The sequence below is a fragment of the Cyprinus carpio genome, chromosome A25, assembly GCF_018340385.1.
Source record: "Cyprinus carpio isolate SPL01 chromosome A25, ASM1834038v1, whole genome shotgun sequence".
Lineage (NCBI taxonomy): Eukaryota > Metazoa > Chordata > Actinopteri > Cypriniformes > Cyprinidae > Cyprinus > Cyprinus carpio.
In genome coordinates this window covers 19369764-19392950 of record NC_056596.1, presented here as the reverse complement: position 1 = coordinate 19392950, position 23187 = coordinate 19369764, and the positions used below count along the sequence as shown (strand labels likewise).

At 38.9% G+C, this 23187-nt stretch overlaps 2 protein-coding genes across 7 annotated transcripts in view; both read left to right on the top strand.

The window, feature by feature from the left end:
* Positions 1-850: 850 nt before the first annotated feature.
* Positions 851-4423, top strand: LOC109051345 (calcitonin gene-related peptide-like). Of its 4 annotated transcripts, none has more exons than XM_019068894.2 (5): positions 851-956; positions 1220-1311; positions 1420-1551; positions 2875-3024; positions 3262-4423. In XM_019068894.2, the coding sequence occupies exons 2-5, from the start codon at positions 1226-1228 to the stop codon at positions 3287-3289; spliced, it is 396 nt and encodes a 131-aa protein (XP_018924439.1). In that variant the 5' UTR covers positions 851-956; positions 1220-1225; the 3' UTR covers positions 3290-4423. The 4 variants fall into 4 exon arrangements, with proteins under 4 accessions (XP_018924439.1, XP_018924442.1, XP_042571754.1 ...); XM_019068897.2 differs by having other exon boundaries at positions 2875-3047; positions 3262-4411; XM_042715820.1 differs by lacking the exons at positions 2875-3024; positions 3262-4423 and adding an exon at positions 2054-2568.
* Positions 4424-6312: 1889 nt separating this feature from the next.
* Positions 6313-23187, top strand: part of LOC109053807 (INSC spindle orientation adaptor protein) — an 81322-nt gene continuing 64447 nt past the window's right edge. Inside the window, exon 1 of one of the 3 annotated variants that reach the window (XM_042715819.1) lies at positions 6313-6746. The gene's annotated coding sequence lies outside the window, so the exon portion shown is untranslated. The remainder of the gene's footprint in view (positions 6747-23187) is intronic. The other 2 variants (XM_042715818.1, XM_042715816.1) reach the window with 2 other exon arrangements.

The window sequence follows — 23187 nt, the reverse complement described above, 5'->3', positions numbered from 1 at the left end:
AACCACCAAAGACCACGGATTGAGCTAAAAATCATCTTTACTGTTCTGCTGAAGATGAACTCTTGGATGACCTGTGGGTGAGTAAATGAACAGCTAATTTTTTGGGTAAACTATCCCATTAACAAAGACACATACGCAAGTATAAATGAGTACAGATGAACCTAATTATCAGTACAGAAACAAACATAAACAGGAAATGAAAACTGAAATTAAACTTCAACATAAGAGTCCTAAAGAAACAGAATATATTTTTTATTAATTTATTACTAATGTTAACAAAAGGTACCTTATTGTGAAGTGTAACCATAAATGTATGTAACAAATAAGAAACAAGACATCTCCTGACATGTCAGAAATCACATGACAGTGAAAACAATTCTTAAACTGATTACTAGTTTAGCTCCTGTAAGATTCACACACAAAACTGAAGTAAATGCTACAACATAGTTTCATAATTCATCATGAAACTGTGATCTGATGCTGCGCTGTGAGCTAGTCGTCTTCCTCTCTCACCAGCAGATGGCTGTGTGAGCGAGTCCTTCATGAGTGGCCACTGGATCACAGTGATGCAACAGCTTTGGATGACAGTAAAGTATTTAATCTCAAGGTATGCAGAGCATTTATTCAATTTAAGCAAAACGAATGACCCAAATGCAGAGGCAAGTGCAGATATCGAAAAGTGTGAGTTTACTGAATGGAGCACTTAGTGGCCAAAGAATGACGTCACAGTGTATCTTTAGACATTATCAGTGCGCCAAGCCATGATTGGCTGACTGGTGCCTGTCTGTCTGCTGATTGGCCAATGGGAGATAATTAAACACCTACACTGATACTACACAACTCCTCATAGTGAATATATAGGGGCTTGACCATTGAAGCTGCACACAGTAGTATCAAGGCGGTCATCAGGTGAAAAAGAGAATCAATATTTTTATCAAGCAGCAAGACAAGGTGAGGTAAGACCTCTAAAAGTGTACTTTTTGTGAGATAGAAATCTTTGTGCTTTTGGACAGGGGCATCTTTCCTTCTACTAACTGGTTTAAGGAGTGAATGAGGAATGAGGAGAGGAACCTAGTCGGCAGATATTCACAGCTTCTTGTAGAAGGCATTGAGTTTTGTATGTTGTGCAGCCCACCCTCACAGAATTTGAGAGTAAAATCAGATAGACTGTGTATTTCCTAATCCTCCGTTTTAAAGCATCACTGTATTTTTGTCTCAGGGTACCATGTTTATGTTGAAGATCTCTGCCTTCCTTGTCGCTTATGCCGCAGTCGTGTGCCAGATGTACAGCTCAAACGCTGCTCCAGCAAGGTAAACTCTCTGTCATTTTTTTGTCTGTGGCATTAGCTGATGGGTTCTCCAGCTGTATCTCATCAGGTGGCAAACTGTTGCTCTTCTCCGTCACTGTTTGATCTTCAGACCTGGTTCAGAATCTCTGACAGACAGATTTGCGCTCATGGACTACGAAGCACGAAGATTACTGAGTGCTATAGTCAAAAACGTAGTGCAGATGACAGCGGAGGAACTGGAGCCGACAAATGATGACAACAGGTACAACCTCAGCATTCTCTCACAGGTTCTGCTGTATTTTAGGATTTTCTTAGTGGAGGGTTTTCAGTGGAAAGAGTGTGTTTCTCTTAAACAACCGACTTCTGCTTTCATTCTGCAAGAGGCAATCAAAGTAGATCCAAATGCCTGCGACTCCTAGCGAAGTTAGTAAAGTGAGGAATCCACTGAGATTTGTGACAAAGTCTCTCTGCCCGAATGAGGTGTATCTTCTTTTATTTCAGTATAATGCAGTAAAACCCTGTCTGCTTGCCGAGGGAATGTCCTAACAGCAGCAGCATGTCAATCTTCCTGTTCACTGGAATGGCTGCATGTTAACCCCAAGACTTTTGTTTGTTAGTTTTCCTGTGTGAAGACGCACAGCATGTTCTCTCTCTTAACCTGATGCATGCAGTGAAGGGCTCTGTATGAACACTAACGGTGGTTTGGGTGGGACCCTGCATGTGTGTGATGATACGCCTGTGTGCATGTGTGTTTCTCCCGACAGCCAGGGCAGATTCCTGTCCAAGCGTTGCTCCAATCTCAGCACCTGCGTGCTGGGAAAACTCTCCCAGGAGCTGCACAAATTGCAAACGTTCCCGCAGACGGACGTGGGCGCCGGTACGCCCGGCAAGAAACGCAGCCTGCTCGAGGGCAATCAGTTTACAAGCTACGAAGAAACGTTTAACGCCATCTAAACCTAACTGTATGCTCTACGGTCCGTTGCATGTGGATTCTGCCTGCTTGACTGATCGCACACAAACGGCTGGTTGCAGTGGTCTTTTTCTTTCTTTCTTTCTTTCTTTCTTTCTTTTGGCAGAGAAAGGCATGTTAAAAATCTAGATTAAATTTCTTCCGTACGTAGTCAAATTCAGGAATAGTTTTCTGTGCGTTTTACACATGCCTCTTGAATAACTGAATACATGTATTATAAAAAATACTGATCATAATCAATTAAAAAAAAAAAAAGGATGATTTCTTTCAAGTGTTTAAGTTCAATAAAGTTATTTTTTATATCAGGAACTCTTACTTTGTCAAATTATTAGTTAGGCTACATTAATTTGAATTCGTTTTATATGCATGTTATCATTGAGTGCCTCTACAAATAAACATCCAATACATGAAGATTTCTGCAGGTAAGACGTCTGAAATGAGATCTGTGAATGTGAGCAAATAATAAGACTGATAATGGCATAAATATACGTAAACTCTGTTTATAGGATATATATATATACCTATGAATATAATGCATGAAAGTAATTTAATGACTGCTGTAGATGTATAACAGAGAGAGTGTCTTCTGAAGTCTGGTCTCGCTCTGTGTTGAAGCAAGCAGAAGCGCGCGTGTAACACAGCCACGTGTGTCACTCACCGTCTGGCGGACTTCCTGAGCCGCTCCGGTGGGATGGGCAACAGCAACTTCGTCCCGACTAACGTGGGCTCCCAAGCATTCGGCCGTCGGAGGAGAAACTCGCGGATGTGAGTGGCTCCAGTCATGCGGGGTATGAAAATGCTTCTGAGAGTCTTTTCTGTATGTCTTGTGGCCATGGGCATTTGTCATTCTGCATTATTGACACACTGTTTTCCTATTTAATTCTGTAAAGTGCTTTGACACTGTATGGTTAAAAGCACTATATAAATAAAGGTGACTTGACTTGACATGAGTCCCTGATTGTTTTTACTTTACTTTATTTATTATTTTTTCTTCTGTTTCAGCTGTGAACTCGGGGCCAATTCATTTTAAATCGGAGAGAACAGAACAACTACAGCTACAGAAATCGTCTCACATTCCAAGCTGAAACAAGCGGTATTCTCGGCAATGATCTCTCTCAACAAGGCGGAATTTTAAAAATGCACTTAAGCACTTGTGTTATTATTCCTTATGTATTGACAGAGTGTCTAAAATACAGAGACATCTAGATTTTTATACAAAATAAATCAGATTGATAAAGACATTGAGTGTTTATTCTCCATCTCTTTGAGGACTGAATAAATCCAGCCTAATCAAGACTTAAGGACGGCTGTGCATATGTGCCTTCTTGCTTGTGTAGGTTGTGATAATAAATGGGAAATACAATAGATATTAACTTTGTGATTGTTACGAACTTCTGAGAAGATTAAATGTATTGTGGATTCAAAAGGCTGCTTTGGGAGAGCATCTGTTCTGTTCTCACTCAGCTTTCTAAACAAACAGGTGAGACCTGCTGAACTGCCCACATACAAAGAATCCCACAGGACTCACAAACATGACTTCATTCAGCATCCTCTCTCTAATTGAATCTCATGGTATCGTTTCACATCTGCGGGGTCTGTTGTAAACCTGTAGCAGGTGAAGATAAGGGCCATTAACATCAGGAAATGACAAAAAAAAAAAAAAAAACTATTGAGTGAACTCCAAAATGGCTTGGACTTGATATAATCCTGTTACAATAGAGCTTGTTACAGCTTTGCTGACATTGTGGGTTTAAAATGCATTAGCTAAACCATCAAATATACGTTCGATCATTCATCAAGTCCTGTCAGTTTAGACCTTTCCTGACCCGTCCAGTTCATTCATTCAAACTTGAGAAAGTGTTGTGCCATCATCGTCCAACAGATGGCAGAATGAGTCTCATTTTAAAAGCCCACTTTTAAAAATCAATTTTACTTTAAAACGAATGGTTTTGATGGTTATTTAAAAATAGATATGAAGTTGCTGGTATCATGCAGCTAGCTGAAACAAACCCTTTAAACAAAGCAACTTCAGGGGTTTGTTTCAACTGCTCTCTATAGCACACTTCTCTCTTCAAATTGTGTCTGTGGGATTTTTCATCAATAGGTGAAAACAGCAGTTGAGATCATTCATGTCTGCAACACAAACACTGGAGGAGGATGCACACATTTAATATTTTAACATGTTCATATCCTCTTTAGAAAGAACTGTTTTTCAAAAGCATAAATAAAATACTCTTGTCATTTGTCCATGTTTCGAGTGTCGAGTGTTTTCTTCGGTGGTACTAAATCAGAATCACAAAAATAATCTTTCACTTTTCTGATGATATAACAAACATCAATTCAACTTTAAACTCTTTGCTATAGAATAATTTGTAATTCCTAAACCACAGAACATACAGCATCTGTAATGAGAGCTGGGTAGATTACTTACAAACTGTAGTCCGTTACTGAATCCAAATTACAGGACAAAAATTAATGTAGTCCGTCACATTACATATTTTAGGTAACATAATCAAACTACACTTTGATTACTTTTAGATTACTTTTGACCTAACTTTTTTATCACATTGATTTAAATAATATTGTACCATATTGATATAAAATACAAAGAGAAAAAAAATCCATTCGTTGTTAGGTAATAATGGTGTTAGAGAACCCGACATTAACAACATGAAGTGCATTAAACATGACATTACAAAGGTTTCCCAAACTGGGGTTGGTAAAGGAACTTCAGACAGTTCATGAGTTTACTGAAAAGCTGATAATTAATTCAATCATAAAAACTTTACATTTCTGTAAATTCAGTGGTCAGATGCTGTGTAACCACCTATGACTGTTCTTTGTGTGAATGGCCACAAAACTGGAAGACTTTCTGAGTGTATATAAGCGGTAGGCTATATTGGAAAGGAACATTTTAAAAAATGAAAAAGAGGAATTAGGGGGAATCAAAAAATATGAATAATTGCTATTGTGTGAATAATATGTAATCATGTAATCAATAAAAAAATTATCATGTAATCAATAAAAAAGTAACTGTAGTCTGTTTGCGAGTATTTTAAAATATAATTTAAACTAATTACAAGTACTTAATTTTTGGAATGTGATGTAATCCAGATTATATGTAATCAGTTTCTACCAGCTCTGTCTGTAATTATGCATTGAGGTACTTAATCAGTTTGTTCATTTAAACTAAAAATGTAAAAAGTGCAGAAGTTGCAGAAGAAAAAAACAAAGCGGAAAGATATGTACTTCTGGTGTGCTTGTGGTTAATGGCAATTTACTGGAAGTTGGTGTACTTTGAGCACATTATATAACCCAAAATTATAGCCATTATTTCAAAGAAATTAATTTTTTCACTAGTTGTTTTTACGGTCTCCATGCAATCCATTTGGATGAACTCAGCTGTGGAGGCTCTTGCGGTATCCACATGGAAAGTTTGCATGGAAGATCGTGGCAGGCTTGGAATCAGGGATTGTTTTTTTCTTTCTTTCCTTCTTTTTTCTCCGGGTTTTGTAACATTCTTAGTTCTTAGCAAGCCATTGAAGAGAGCACTCTTAATAGTGAACAGCTGTTAGTCATTGCAGATGAAAATAAATTGTAACAGTGTGAGCAAGGATCTCCTTCTTTATAAACACCCAGAGAGTCACTAGTCTTTTTTCAGTAAGCCATAAAAGTGCAAAGGGTCATTACTCTTCCCTATTTCATTCTTCTTCAAGGTCTGCATGGACATCTAAATGTGCTTTTGAACTGAGGAGGTCCAGTGAAATGGACTAGGCGTTCCTCAGCATGTTTTCATAGGCTTTTTTTTTCTTTTTCCATGGCTGATTTTTCCACAGAGTAGCTGAGGCGAAATCAGATATCCTGAAAGTTTAATGGTGAAAGTCTAGGAATAACTAAGCCTAGACAGCTCCTCCCAAAATCTCGCCTCTTCTGAGATATTTAAAAAAACAGTCGTCTTGTCACATAAAAAAAAAAGTTTTCTTTCCCATTGCAGCAGCAGCTCTGGCTCTCCTAACTGTTTTCCCCAGCGTCTGTTACCTCTCTCGTTCCTCCCCTATTCCACATCTGGATTCCAGGCCCACATTTATTTATGGGACTTGAGTTGTTTTTAAGGGAGTTTAAAGTTCTTAACCATGTACCGTTGGCAGCTGGGCTGGATCCGATGAAGTCTACAATTACATTTTACCATAGCCGGTCACTCTGCAATTACATGTTTGACCGCAGAATGTCTTGAAAAGCACAACCCTGCCGCTCATATGGCAGACAGAAATAGACGGGTTTCGTGTCTGGTTGGACTTTTGCCCGGCAGAAACTATGCTGCTTGACTGACGAAGAGATGTGGGCTCAGCTCATTTCAGGCTATAGCCGTGTCTAGCAAGTTCCAGATCCACAGTGAACATCGCACAGTGGAGACTCTCAAGACCAAATGTGTAAGCTGCCTTACTGAATGGAACGCGCAAACTTTGAGAAACTGACAAAGTGCCCTGGTAAGTGTTGCTTCTTTTTATGCACTTAGTTTACAGAGGTTTTTCTTCTCAACCCCCTGAACTCAATGTGTGTCGGACCGTTTATAGTGCAGCATCATCTGCTTGCAGGCAGCTGAGTAAATCATCCAGTCTGTTATTTGACCAGTGTGGCAGATCTGTCTTCCTGTGCAATATTTAAAATGTCTTATGTCTGGTGATTGGAGCTTTAAACTTAGATTCATTAATATAGTCCCCTGTCCACTTGTCTTGAATTCATTAGTCAGACCATTATTGTGCTCTACAGATGCATTCTCAAATTCTGACTGCTGCTGTCGAGCTGATGGGTGTTTATGGAAGCATCACACATGTGGAGATTCTAGCGCTAATAACAGAGCTGGAGGAGCAGAACCATTTAATGAGCATCTAGAGATGAGCAAGGAGACTCGAGCGTCTCCACTGACTCAAACAAATGCATCCGTGGATTTAAATGGCTCAGGGATACTGTTACTCCCCTCGATCCACACAGAAAGACTCTTTGTTTTATGAGAGTCAGGCCTCAAGTCAAACTCACCCATGCAGGCTTGTAGTCAGCATTTTTCTCCAAACCCAAAGTGGAGGTTTACAGCTTGCAATATGTCTTCATAAGCAGTTTTAAAGTAGCTGGTCTGTATTTTGTGGGTGGAGGAGGAGTGCCAAGAGTTCACCATCAGTTTCATGCAGGATAGCCTAGTCTACATTTATATCTTGTTTATATGTTTTGTGCTGTATCTGAAATTCAGTCTGGCCTTTCATCAGTCTGGAGGTCAGAGAAATACTGAATCAAAAGCAAAATATTAATCCAGAAAGCAGGATTAGCAACTAAATTGTTAAATTAACCAAATGATTTGACACCACAGATTATACATGATATTGTAATTATAAAACATTATACAATTCCAAAGCTTGTTTTTTTTTTTTTTTTTTTTTTTTTTTTCAGCAGGACATTTTCTGTATTATATATTCTCCAAGTGTCAGACTGCAGAGGAGGAAAACTGACCATGCATATTTTTCAAAACAGCAAACATGTAGGTTAGCTAAATGGCAGCATCACTTCTTTAGGCTATTGCTAGCATGAATGCCAGAAAGTTCACATCAAACATAAAGATTATGATATAAAACGAAAGAAACACAAAATCACATAGTTTGTTACACTAATTTATAATATTATATACATTATTGATAATATACTATTGTTACATGTTGCTTCGCTCTGATCACCTTGTTTGGGTTGAAATCAGTCCTTTCCATTTATTTATGTGGCTAGACATTTTCCAGCTGCTGAACCAACCGCAGAGTAAAGCTGCAGGCGTTGAGTGTAGGTGTGTCTGCCTCCACAGCTTTACCTTCTTTAAAATCACTGTTCAAATATATTTATTTTTACTAGAAAATACAAAATACCTGAATTAATTGTCCCTTGTGAAAAAACAAACTACACTTTAGCATGCTTTTAAAAAGAGTGCTTATAAAAGAAATAGGCTACTTTTAAGGTGCTATATATGATTTTTACATATATATAGAATCAGCAAACAGCAGTTTGTTTTGTAAAGATATAGATTAGTAATGACATCCTAGCAGACAGTGCTGTCAGGACCCCTCTGTGTGGCTGTAATCCCAGTTTTCAGGGGTGCGTCTGTTTTTGTCTGAGAAGCAGTGCTCCTGTGTGACATCTAGAGGTTGAAAAATCTCATATAGCACCTTTAAAGAATGTACTTCAGTGCAAATTGAAAGTAATGTTAACACTGAACGGCATTTTAATTGCAATTAAATGGAAACGTATTAAAGTTTTAATTTATATTAAACATATTTAGTAACTACTGTATATAATTTATAATAACTACTATTGTATTTTAAATATTTGTAAAGTCTATTATCGAATACACTTTACCAATTTATTTATATTATTACTACACTACAGTTCAAATCAAGTACTGTGCTTTAGCATGTTAGTCAACACATCAAAAAAAGTGCAGGCTACTTCTTCAAAGCACGAAAAAAGATTTTTAAAAAAGTTAACCCCAAAAAATTTAATTGCTGAAAAGGTACCCACCCTCAGGCCATCCAAGATGCAGATGAATTTATTTGTGGCTGTGTGTATATTGTGAATTAGGCAGAAATTGTTGTAAGAAATTCTCCTGTACGTACAAATACGAAATAATCAGATAAAAATATAAAAAATACAAAGTGCACTTTTTAAAAGAGTACAAAATATAATCATGAAAGGTGAAAGATTTGTGGACCAGTGATAAGAACTGTTGAGAAACACTGCTTTAGCTAACATTGACGTTTGCCCATTCTAGCTCCTTTCTTTTTCTATGGATTGAGTGGAAAACCCGAATCAACACACAATAGTGTGTCTAAAACAGGAAAGTACAGCTGTTGGGCTTATTTCTGTTTCATACTCTGTGTGCTGGTTGTTTGCTATTCTCTTTGTCTAAGGGAGATGTGACAACACAACAGTGAAAGGCAGCTGTTTTTATAACAGGTCGCTTGCGTGTGTTTGCCTTCATCCTCATTGCAGGAATGTCAAGTGTTTCCTCCCACTTTTCATCGGTTCTCATACTCATAATTGAGCCTTGTGTGTTTTGTTTGCATTGTAATAGAAATGATATTTTCATACTCAAGTTTTTTTGTTTAGTTTTTTTCTAAATATTGTATGCTTCTGTACAAATTCATACAAAATCGCCACTTCATGGAATAGTTACATTTTCTTATGAGATTGCGTTGGACTATCATAATAACACCCATGTGAAGTACTTGAGTATAATTTGAACTGTAGTTTGTTATTTGATATAACATTTAAAGTTCATGTATTTAAAATGTACTAAATTGCAATTTCATGATTATAAGTGTGTTATTACAAATATATTTAAATACATAACATACAAGTTATATTTTACTTTTTTTATAAGTTCTTTTTTTTTTTTTTTTTTTACTTCTCATGACTTTCAGCAGTACAAAGACAAAATAAATAATTATGAAATTAAATTACATACAAGGTCCTAGTTAACAAAAAGCACTCTAATGCCAACAAATTTTTAAGTGGTTTAACGTTTAACGTCATCTGACCAAGCTGAAAAACTGAAAAGTGTTAACAGTGGCATAAACTAATAATATAATATAATATAATATAATATAATATAATATAATATAATATAATATAATATAATATAATACTAATATAATATAATATAAACAGCTAACTTCAATTAGGGTACAATATTCAGCAATCAAATATTTATTTATCAATCATTGGACACCTATTTGGAACACAGACACACACAAACACACACACACACACACACACACACACACACACACACACACACACTGTTCTCATCTCTAGTTGGAGAGGCCATTTGTGTTGGGATATTACACTGCTAGAATGCATGTAACCCTGTATGAAGGATGTCCCAAAGGTAGTCTTCAGATCTGCTGCAGTTATTCTCTGCACTAATCAGTCAGTTTCAAGGAGTCTGTAATTTTGACCTTTGGCTTTACACACATCCTCAAACAAGAGAGTCTTTTATCACAGAGTAACAGGCATAGTCACGTTATGAAATATCAACTCAAGCCATTTAAGATAAACAAAGAGATCTAAAGAAGTTGAATTATGAAAATAAATAAAAAGGACATACAGAAAATCCTCAATAATATAGATACATTAAGAAATAGTATAGTACTCGTTACTATAATACAGCTACAGAAATCCAGAGCACCAAAAAACAACACATTTTACAAATGCATCATTTAACATAAAAAATAAAATAAAAATAACATTTGAACATTTTCAGAAGTGCCTGATCTTTGCCTGATATATATATGTCTGGCTCCTTTATGGTGTTTTGAGGTCCACATCCACAAGATCCACAAATCTAAAGTGACCACATGTCACAGATCTCCTTTCGGGATGAGCAGCCATTCACTGGCATAGTACTTTAAGTGACTGATTGGTCAATGTATAGTTAGAAATGGACATTATGATGAAATGGTATTATGTATGGTGTTTGTGTGATTTTGGCATGAAAGATGTTGCTTTTTCTTTCCCAGACACACATATCAATAGAGAGTGGTAGCAGTGATGATTACAGAGCACATGGACAGCATGTGCATTTGAGAGTCTAGTTTCATTTCATTCATTATTAAGAGGCTCAAGGTGTTTAGCTGCATGCATCCCATCTGTTGGAAGTCTCACAGTTTCATAGGACATGAATGTCTCTATAACTTTGCAAAGATGTTCCCTGAGTTCAGGAAGACATTAGCTGTGACCCTCTATTCAGCTCTTTACAGAAATCATCTGCCATCATCTGTGCCTTTGGATGATAGCAGCTTTTAAATTGGTTTATAAAAAGGTAAGGTGCATTTTTTTTGTCTGTCTGTATGTATGTGTTATTTTATGTGTCCCTTTGTGCATCTATGAGAAAATGAGGAACACATTTGACACTTTGTATTTGAAATGGCAAAGGAATGTTGTACAGACAGTAGTGTGGTTTATTAGACAGAAGATGTCATGTAGATGCCAGGAAAAGTCATGTATTGAGGGCTAGTATAATTTGAGTTTTGTCTTCTCATACTCGTACTATAGAGGGGGGGTCTCTTTAAAATTTAACCTGAGCTCAGTGAGTAATCTAACCCAACTCAGATCTCTCTTCAGTGTCCACTGACATTATGGCAGCAGCCTTAGCCTTGACTAAAGCTACTTTTGTCATATCTAATGTTGTGGCGTGGCCAGTCGCTGGTGATATCAGGTGGACTTTCATGCAGTGTCTGCAGTCATAATGAATATTCTTGTGTACCCCTGTTTTGCTCATTACAGAAAAAAAATCATATTTTTTAAAACTATACCAGTCATGTCAATATGATCTAATAGCTGACCCACTATGATGCCCATTCCTCATGCCTGACATCCTCTTTTATTAGTGTGAGACAGTTATTCACCCTGAAAATTTGAGAAACCTGCAGTACCTGAACATCAGCATGGACCATTTGTGCAGAAAAGTATTTTTAGTATAACAGATGAACATGTTCTTAGAAATGTTGCAAAATTCATCATTTATAAAACAAATACATCAACAGCTCTATTCAGTTCAATTTAATCTAGTGTTGATTAGTTTTAGTTCAATAACAGCATCAGTTTGCAAAGTTTATCAGTTATGAAATGACTTCAAAAGTAGCTCTACAGAATACAATAATGTCTTCAATTCAAGTCTTTATTCAATGATCTTTATCTCCAACCTCAGTAGTGACTGTAACCGCTGAATTTTCACACTTTTCGCACTAAAAATTCAGTGAGAATGTGAAATGTGTGTTTTGAGTAACATATTCATTTAAATGAGATGCGAGCACCAGCTATTAAGATACTTCAAATTTTATTCTGTACCTCACACAAAACCATTGTATACCATTGTATAGCACCTTGAATGCAATAGTCACTTGGACTACTTTGGTACTTATGATTACACTTGTCTGCCTGTTACATTTTTCTTGAGACTATATAATTTTAGGTAACTGGTAAATACTGTAATACTGCACACAGTTTAGATGCTGTTAGCATGTCCATATTGTGTGTCTATCCATATGTTTTTGTACCTGTAAATGTTGTGTACCTGAGAGCAGGCTGGTCCAGTCAGTCATGTCTCAGTGGCTGAATATGTCACATCAGTGAGGTCTACTGAAGCACGTCCTCTCACTGAGAGCTGATTAACCTTCCTGCTCTCCACATGCCTCAGAGCCTCTTAGCCATATGAGAGCTTCTGATCCACAGCTTCTTCAGAAGCATCATCCCATGCAGCTCTGCATTTATTCTGCTTCACCTTACACCCATTTGACAGCCATTGTTTTTATTATTTGCTTTTTTTGTCCTGTTGTTGACAATTGAGGACATGTACTCATGAGCAAATAATACTGAGGTAGTGTTTAGTTGATAGGCCGACAATAATTTGTAATGATGGATGCAGTGATTATGTAACTGAGTCGTCACCTGCACTCTGTGGAGCATTTGCCCGAGAATATTTTATTGTGGCTTAATTTTTCAAATGAATGACTCATTTCCATTTGGCCATTGCATCCATTCATTTAGCATACAAGAAGTCCTGGGTAGTTATTTATACCACAGTTGCCACACAAACATATTTGTGTGTTTATTTTCACATTCAACCTTATGCTACTGTTTAAGCATCCTGATTAGAAACACCTCAAGCTGCCATTACTAGTTTTTTTTTTTTTTTTTTTTTTTTTTAACAAACTACGATTATTGTAGTGAAGTGATACGCAACTGTAATGCAGTCAACACACCTGGTCCTTCTTCGGAACTTGGAGTTACATACAATTAATCAACATCTGCCAAACAATCAGAGTAGAGAATTCAGCCTATGAATAAGAATATTTGATTGTTTACCAAGTTCATCTCTGTTGTCTTTAGTTTAGCCAATTCCATATCCCTACAGTACTGAAGATATGGAATCGGCTAAACTCAAGAAGACCATATGTGATATTCAGAGGGAATCCACTGGCTTTTGATGTAATGATGGCAGAGATGGTATTGAGGTAATTCATCACAGTGCACATGATAACAGATTAAACAGATTAAAAAGATTTTATTATCTTGAAACACAAAGGTCTGTTGCTAACAGAGAAGGTCATTCCAAGATGGGGCCAGATATCTCAGGAATGAGCTACATCCAGCCCACTCAGCCATCAGGACCTCATGTTAAGATCTTTTTACTCTTATGGTTTAAAGCAAGAGAAAAAAGGCACTGATTACATCCATACGAGCTCTTCATTCTCTTCTCTTACAGTCTGTCCTTGTGCTGTGTTCTCTGCTAATGCCTGATGCTGTGTTTTTGTGATAATATATCTGTGGAACTTGAGTGCTACAGCTGACTTTCAGTCAACCCACTTACTGTAGGAATGCGAGAGCAATGACAATGAACAACGAAGAATGAGTTCATAGCTGGAAAAGCATACCTTCCAGTAGTCCTCTGGTTTAGATCATGAGCACTTGGCCTGCTCCTTCATCAGGTTCTTCTTTCTGGGTTCACAGATTTGAGTTTTAATAAATACACTGTGTTTAGAAACACTCTTTCAGCTCTGGGGATCACTTTTAGACAGGTGAGTAAAGCACACAGCAGTGAAATATCTTTGGTAAGTATCTAAGTATCATGTTGTTCAGTGCTGTAAGATCAGAAGTTTATTTGTAATGTACATCTTGAAAGCGCTTTACAAACCAACATGTCAAAATATAGATAATACAATTGTAAATTGTAATTTAACCTTTATATAACTTTTTTTTTTTACTGATTTCATTTAAATTCTTATATTCTATTTTTCAAAAAGTTTAGGAGGGTTAAAATAAATAACAGAAAAATACTGTTAGAAAACCTGTTGACAGAAGAAGTCTACTAGGAGTATAATCTACAAACATATCTAAAATATGATAGTCTGTCAGTCTGTAGAAGAAACAGCACTTCATTTCTCTTGATAGCCACCCTTGTCTGTGCAGCATTTCTATTGGCTCTGGACAGATTTTTTTTTTTTGTATGAACTTTTAATGGCCTTTTTGGGAAGGCCTATTAAGAGGTAACCTTACTTGCACTGAATGCATTATTTTGTTATCTAATTCTTGTTGTTTTTCTGAGATGATAATACTATAAAATAGTCTAAAATGATTCTGGGGTGCTTAACCAGACTGCTGTAGTATTTATAGTAATGCACAGCTTTCATCAGAGATATCCTGTTGGATAATAAACAACTGACATGAACATCTAAAACCAAGTCACTTACTTTCTCTCTCTCTCTCTCTCTTTTAAAAAAATAAAATAAAATTCCATAACAAGTACAGCTATAGCTACATTTAAAATAATGCCTAAATCCCACTATTACATTAGTCACCACAATATCAAATCACTTGATTCAAGTGAAATTGGCTCTTATAGTGAAATGGTGAGATCATTTTCAATGGCACTTGATATGTCACTTAAGTGAATGCTAATGGTCATTGACATGCTTGACTTGTCTATGTCAATTTATATGTTAATGTTGTAGGTGGTTTTAATGACAGCTCTTGAAAAAGGAAAAGACCGAGGGAGTTTTCAATGGAAACATTAAAACTGACATCTTTGTTCTTGTCCTGCATCCAGAATGTATGGTGACCCAGTAGTGTACAACACAGCAAAATCTCCATATCACAGTGAAATCTCCACAACCCAATGGAAAAAAGGCGCAACACAATGGAAACAAGCCATAACAAAATGGAAATGAGCCATCACACAACAAAATTAGCAAAACACACCAGAAAACAAGCCACAACACAATGAAATTGGACCAATGCAATGGAAATGGTCCTATGCTTGCAAACAAACTGTCCTATATTTGCAACTTTTTGAAGCGTGATCTCCTCTTTAATAAATATGGTGCTTCGTCTTATTAAGTGTGTTATTGTTGAGTGAGCCGAGAGATTTAATGTAGGGTCTAATGATCTAAAGCAGGGGTCGGCAACCTACGCGTGCCAACAGTGGCACGCAGAGGGATAATTGTACATTTTGAGGTAATAACTTCTCATAGTCACACAGCCTGTTAGGAGCTATAAATACTATTAAAGTGTGAGAATTAACTTGCACTAGTCTACGTTTGCACGTGTGACCGCTGCACAAACTAGGCACTTCAGTTCAAAGCCTCTGCGGTCTAACAACGCTTGTCAATGTCAAAATGACTGAGATGGCCAATCAAATCAAAGTAGGCGGGGTTTACTGTTTACAGAAGCAAAGCGCGAAGCATCACTTTAACGTTAAAGAGAGCGAGGTAAGATAAAGTGGCGAATCATTTAATATTAGTCAACTTTTAATGATACGTTTTACGATAGAAATGTTAAATGACCGACAGCTAAATACAGTGATGTAAACTACTAGATTTTTTTTGTTTCCTCAAATATGGCCATTTAGGGGTAGGTGTATGGAGGGCTTTTTGTCCCAATAAGGCAACATCCATTTAATAATTGTAATAAATATGATAATTTACAGTCTACATTACTATTGCATCCTGTTAATGTACAACAAAGCTGAGGTGCAAATAGTATTTGCCACTATTTATAAGTATAAGTTGTATCTAACAACTATTTACACTTATTGGAAAGAAAATTCATAGGGTAAATAGTGTATCTGTTGCTAATTATACTTACTGTAAACATTATATCGATAAGAAAATACTTCTGTTGTCAATTAGTGTAAATGGTGTAAACAGTATCTAAAATATTCTACTTACACTTAGTCCAAATAGCTGCTGCCTTCTATAAAGGCATAAAACTAACATGCAAGCTAGTGGTAATGGACTAACGAAACCCTAATTTTGAACAATTTACTATACCAATACCATGCCAATGTTTTATTGGATTCTTGAACTTTGCACATATTATTGCTGGTTCATTTCACAACGCCATTTTTCATGGACACGCAAACAATGCTTTAAAGCTAAAATTTGGGCTTTGTACTAAATTTAATGGTCTAAAAATATTATTAATTTTAAAGAGCTTTTAGTGCACCAGGATCTTTAAATGACACTTTAAATTCGCATAGTCATATAAATGATTTGGCTAATGGTTTTAAAAAATTGGTACTATAGTAAAATGTCCAAAATCTGGATTTTGTTAGACCGTTACCTATGGTATTTATTCGCCAAGTGAGCACAAACACACAAGGTATTTGTTGTGGTTTTGAGGAGCTCTGGGTAAAAACATACATACATACATACATACTGTCAAGGACCAGTCAAGCCCGGTCTCATCAATCCCACAGCGATCACACTCCCCGGAGTATTAATCACCTGCACCTGCACATAATTATCAACCTCATCACAGAGCACTATAAAGCACTCGCCACAGCCCCAGTTCAATGTCAAGCCTCCAACAGGAACAGACCATATGCCGTTGTCTCCCGATCTGTTGATTCACCGTGGACTCAAGGACGTAAAGTATATTCACCTTTGAAACACTAACCTCTGTGTCATTGTCCTCCTGCTTGTAGGACTCCTGCGTAATTCCCTGCTACCTGTGATCCGATGTTCCTCCGAACTCCCAGTGTGTTTCTCCGAGCTTGCTTGGTTGTACCCGCACCTGAAGGAAAGAGAGACAAGTGCTAACCATCTGTGATGACTTGGCATTGACATATCTATTCAAGACGTGCTCACCTGCATTCAGCCCCGCACTGAGTATCTGCACCGAACCTGCACCAGAAGTCACTAAGAACTCACCTTGCATTTGTGATTTGCAAATAAAACACTGTGATTGGATTCACTTACCTCTGTCTCTCGTTTATATCCTGACAGAAGGCTTGACTAACACCGCAATGAATCCAACACAGCCTTAAGACAGTGCTTCCGCAAACCCTGCTTCCACGCTGGTGTACATCGCCAACACCGTCTTGCGACCAGCGCCCTTCTCTGGTCAGGCAGAAGACTGTAATGGATTTCTCTTGCAATGCTCGCTCGCCCTTGAACAGCACGCTCACCAATATCCCACGGAAAGATCCAAGATCTCGTTTATTATCCAGAAACTTTCCAGGGCAGCGTTGAGATGGGCTGAAGCGTTGTGGTTTCAAGAGTCGGCGATCACCTTGTCTGTGCAGAGTTTCATTAATCATTTCAAAGAAGTGTTTGGATGTCCCGTAGGCGATTCCTCTGTCAGCGACCAACTATTACAGTTACGCCAAGGTAAACGATCAGTTTCTGAGTATTCCCTGGAATTCCGAACCCTAGCCGCTGAGAGTGTGTAAAAAAAAAACCCCCCCCACACTTTACACAAAAGGATTAAAAAACCCCACGCTTTGCCTTCAGCTCGCTATTTATGATGACAATTTGGGGTTAGAAAAAATTCATGCAACAAGCTCTCCGAGTTCATCTAAGATCACAATCCTGCTATCGGGAAGTTCATGCTCCAGTTCCTGTTCCCCATCAAAACCTATCCGAAGAATCCCCAGAGCCGAAGCCGGAGAAGATGCAAGTGGAAAGCCATAAGCTGTCTCAAGCAGAACGTACCCGTCGGCGAGAATTAAACCTATGCCTCTACTGTGGGAACAAAGGACATTTCATTCGAACATGCCCGTCTCGCCCTCCTCGATTACTGGTGAGTTCAGTCCATCACCAACCCTCTGTATCCACTCCATCTCCGCCATCGTGGACTCTGGGTCAACGGGCAACTTTATATCCGGAGATCTCGCAAGGACGCTCCAACTCAAAAGGACCCATACCTCTAAGCCGTAATCCATCCATGCAGTGACTGGCGAGGTTATGAAGCGGGGGTATGTAACATCACAGATAACACCTATCACCCTATGTGTTGAAAACATTCATCACAAACTATTTGACCCTTTCATTCTTGAGAATATCCAAGCTGATGTAATTCTAGGTCGCCCATGGCTCATTCGACACCAACCCACTATAAATTGGAAAACTGGTAAAATCCTGAACTGGGGCTGTGACTGCCTGACTGAAAGTCCAAAAGAAAATTTGTCAGTCAACATTCCTCCATGCTATTCATCTTTTGCAGATGTATTCAGTCCTACGGCAGCCTCCAAATTACCTCCACACCGACCTTGGGATTGCGCAATCGACTTGATCCCAGGAGAACCCATTCCCAAGGGTCGGATTTACTCGTTGTCCATCCCCAAACAAGCTGCCATGCAAGAATACATCGAATAGGCTCTGAGACAAGGGTACATTAGACCTTCCACCTCTCCAGCTGCTGCCAGCTTCTTCTTTGTCCCCAAAAAGGACGGGGGCTTGCGGCCCTGCATAGATTATAGAGCCCTAAATAAATAATCTTCTCCCGTAACAGATCTGACCATCAACATCATGTCTCCCAAGTACTCCAACGGCTCAGAGAGTTTTCCCTGTTCTTGAAAGCAGAAAAGTGCATTTTCCACCAGACCTCCATCGAATTATTGGGTTACCACCTCAGTGAAAAGGGAGTCAGGATGGATGACCGAAAGACCCAAGCCATCACCTCCTGGCCCACTCCTACCTCAATCAAATAGTTACAGAGATTCCTGGGTTTCGCAAACTTTTATCGCCGGTTCATAAACCAGTACAGCATGATAACAGCACCGTTAACATCACTCCTGAAGGGGAAGCCAAAGACCCTTCACTGGACTCCAGAAGCGGAATATGCTTTCCAAACATTGAAGACCGCCTTCACCACTGCTCCCCTGCTCCAACATCCAGATCCAGAAAAGAAGTTCATTGTCGAGGTGAACGCCTCAACAACAGGCGTGGGGGCCATCTTGTCACAGTACCCGGAGAACTAATCCAAACCCATGCCTTGTGCTTTCCTCCGCGGAAAGGAACTACGATATTGGTAACCGAGAACTCCTAGCTGTGAAGCTTGCCCTGGAAGAATGGAGGCATTGGTTGGAAGGGGCCAGACATCCGTTTCTTGTACTTACCGACCACAAGAACCTCCAGTATTTGAAGGAAGCCAAGAGACTTAACCCTCGCCAAGCTCGATGGGCTCTGTTTTTTACACGGTTCCACTTCCAGATATCCTACCGTCCCAGGTCAAGAAACACGAGAGCAGATACCCTGTCCCGTCTCCACGCTCCCGATGAAGACCTCGAAGAACCAGAAACCATCCTGCCTACCAAACTATTTGTCAGTCCCATTCAGTGGGACCTTGATGATCAAATCCTCAAACTATCACAGAACATGCCCGTTCCTCCAGAATGCCCCGCTGACAAAGTCTACGTACCTGAAGATCTTCGCACTTCCCTCATCTCCTCCGCCCACTCATCCGTTGGAACAGGCCACCCCGGCATCAGCAAGACATACTCCACACTTCAGCAAAAATACTGGTGGCCAAGAATGCAGGACGACGTCAATACATTTGTCCAAGGATGCACACTCTGCGCCATAACCAAGGTACCACGTCAGTTACCCACTGGAAAGCTAGTCCCTTTACCCATCCCTCATCGTCCTTGGTCCAATATAAGAGTCGACTTTGTTACTGACTTCCCAGTCTCTGATGGAAACACGTATTCTCATAGCCATCAACCGATTCTCAAAAGCGTGCAAACTAATCCCTCTCAGTTCATCTCCCGAGTCTGGCGATCATTCTTCACCCTCCTCAGTGTCACAGTAAGCTTGACATCTGGTTACCACCCACAAACAAATGGACAAACTGAATGAAAGATTCAGGACATCAGCCGTTTCCTCAGGACATTCTGTCACTCTAACCAGAACCTCTGGAGCCGCTACCTAGTCTGGGCATATTACGCCCAAAACTCCCTCCGGCAAGTATCCACAGACCTAACTCCATTCCAGTGTATCTTAGGATACCAACCTCCACTGTTCCCCTGGTCCGGTGAACCATCCGAAGTCCCCGCCATGAATACCTGGATGCAAAATAGTGAAAGAGTTTCGAATCAGGCACACCACCACCTTCAACAGGCGATAAATCACCACCGGCAATTCGCTGATACCCACCGCCACCAAACTCCCACTTATCAACCGGGACAACTGGTATGGCTCTCCACCTGTGATATCCGATTAAAGCAACCCTGCCATAAATTAAGCCCAAAGTACATCGGTCCCTTTCCTGTGGAAAAACAAATCAACCCGGTCACTTACCGACTTGGCTTGCCCACTCAGTATTGGATTCACCCCACCTTTCATGTCTCCCTATTAAAGCTTCATCACTTACCTGTTTCTCTTCCCTCTGCAGACCCGGTCCCTGACGATAACCCCCCGATACCACCCGTAGAAGCCGAGCCCCTCTATACGGTAAAGGAGATACTGGACTCCCGACGTCGTGTTGGGCGACTCGAATACCTGGTAGACTGGGAGGATTATGGTCCAGAAGAAAGGTGTTGGGTGCCTCGTCATGATAACCTTGACCCCAATCGACCGGCCCCACAACCCCGCGGCAGACCCCCTGGGGGGGGGGGGGGTGGTGGTAATGTCAGGGACCAGTCAAGCCCGGTCTCATCAATCCCACAGCGATCACGCTTCCCGGAGTATTAATCACCTGCACCTGCACATAATTATCAACCTCATCACAGAGCACTATAAAGCACTCACCACAGCCCCAGTTTGATGTCAAGCCTCCAACAGGAACAGACCATATGCCGTTGTCTCCCGACCTGTTGATTCACCGCGGACTCAAAGACGTACTGCACCAGAAGTCACTAAGAACTCACCTTGCATTTATGATTTGCAAATAAAACACTGTGATTGGATTCAATTACCTCTGTCTCTCGTTTATATCCTGACACATACATGCATACACACATATATATATAAAACAAGAGAATAGAAATAACATTTAAAATATAGCTACAAGTAGCGATGACCGGCCCAAGCCCCCGGTGCAACCGCCACCTCATAGGAATCAGGAAAATAAAATGAATTACAATGAAATGGTTACTCTAGAACAGGGGTGGTCAATGACGATTCTGGAGAGCCACAGCCCCGCAGACTCCAGCCCTAATCAAATACACATGAACAAGCTAATCAAGGTCTGAGGGTTACTAGAAAGCTACAAGCAGGTGTTTTAATCAAGATTGGAGCAAAACTTTGCAGGACTGTGGCTCTCCAGTACCGATGTTGGCTCTAAAATATAGAGAGTGTGAAACTGATTTTCACACATTTTTAATGGTCTACCATAATTTTTACATTTTAATGATCATAAGCATTTATAAGTATTTGCTTATAAGCATTTGTAATTATATATATATATATATATATAAACTACAGTATATTGACAGTGCTATATATATATATATATATATATATATATATATATATATATATATATAAATAAACTACAGTATATTGACAGTGGAGTACATTTTAATTGATCCTATTAATTTTTTCCTTATTCTAAGTGATGAGAGGAAAAAGATCATGCTTAAAAGATTTCTTATCCCATATCTTATCAACCTAGTTGAAAACCTTAATATTACAGCCTTCATCTGTAAGTTAAAATGCTTGAGTTTAGAATTTGCTGTTAGCCCCCACAGCATCAAAATTCATGAAACTAAGCATGTTTCTTCAGAATGACTTGTTCTGTTCAAAAATCCACATTCAAATCAAAATAGCTGACTTTCTGTTCATTGTAGCAAATGTCTGTAAATAAGAAAGTTTACTGGCTTTATGAGAACAAAACATGTACAGAGTTTGATGACACCCACACTTTTATCAAAAAGTTTTGCTATAGAGCGCCTCCTCCACGCCCTGAGCTTTTGCCAAAGTCTTATGGTTGATAAAACTGATGTGTGTGTTGGGTTTCATGAAATTCCAAGCATGTTAAGTGACTCAAAAACACCAAAGAAGAACATTAAAGTTTAACATCAACCATGTTTAAGATATTAAGAATCCCTTCACAGTTTTGCATGGGCCATGTTTTCACATTATTCTGTTGAAGTTTGAACCAATTTTGGTAAAAATAAGTGTATGATTTCAAGGCATTTTGAAAATGACACACTTCCTTCTGCCAGTTGGTGGTGCTATAACTTTAACTCATAATATTCACATCTATTTGATTGGCCTCCTTCAGTTAACATATTGCTAAAGTTTGATCAAAATCAGACAATCTATACTGAAGTTATAACACACTTCCTGTTTACATTTTTTTCACCATAAATTTGTTGCCTCACCATGGCCAAACCGTTTGAGATATCAAAAATCACTTTGCAATTTAGCATCCTCAGTGTCTTCAGATCATGTTGGCCGAGTTTGGTGCTAACTGGATGAAAAATCTAGGAGGAGTATTAAAATGTTTGATGCATGCACTTTTCAGAAAACCCTGAATACCTCACTTCCTGTTGGGCAAAGCCATGCAGTGCAAATTTTTTTTCAGGTCAGTGAGTTCTATATGTGTACGGAGTTTCATATGTATGTATGCAAGTATATATGAGATATGCAGCAAGTTTTCTGACTGTGTTCCAGGGGTGCTGTAGAGCCCCTGTGCCACTCTCAGGTACCAGTCTCTCCTGCATCTTAATGACAGAAGATTCCAAGGTTTGTGCCAATTGTCAAGAGTTTTTGTGCATGTTAAGGCCCCGTAAATACCCCGGAGTGTCGGGAAAAAAATAAATAAATAAAAAAACTCCCTAGCAAAACAACAGGGCCCTGCACCCCCTAGGGCTTGGGCCCTAATAAGTAGGATTAAGATTAAAAAAAGAAAATAAAGTAAGTAATGTACATCTAGAAATTATTCTGTACACTTATAGGCAGGTGCACACCAATTATCCTCTCAGCTGTCCTGGCAGTCCATTGCAGTCTTCTTATATCTGATTTGTTGACTAACCTAAACCAGGCAGTTATAGAAGAACATAGAACAGGGTCAATAACAGCTGAGTAAAAACGTTGTCTGCGTCTGTGGCAGATTAAACTTCTTCAAGTGACAAAGAAATACAACCTTTGCTGGGCTTTTTCACAATGA

What these genes read in the sequence shown, in the direction of transcription:
- LOC109051345 (XM_042715820.1), top strand. Translation starts at nt 1,226, where the DNA reads ATGTTTATGTTGAAGATCTCTGCCTTCCTTGTCGCTTATGCCGCAGTC. An exon ending in TCAAACGCTGCTCCAGCAAG is followed by an intron (nt 1,312 to 1,419) that starts GTAAACTCTCTG and finishes TTTGATCTTCAG; the next exon opens with ACCTGGTTCAGAATCTCTGA. An exon ending in CCGACAAATGATGACAACAG is followed by an intron (nt 1,552 to 2,053) that starts GTACAACCTCAG and finishes TTCTCCCGACAG; the next exon opens with CCAGGGCAGATTCCTGTCCA.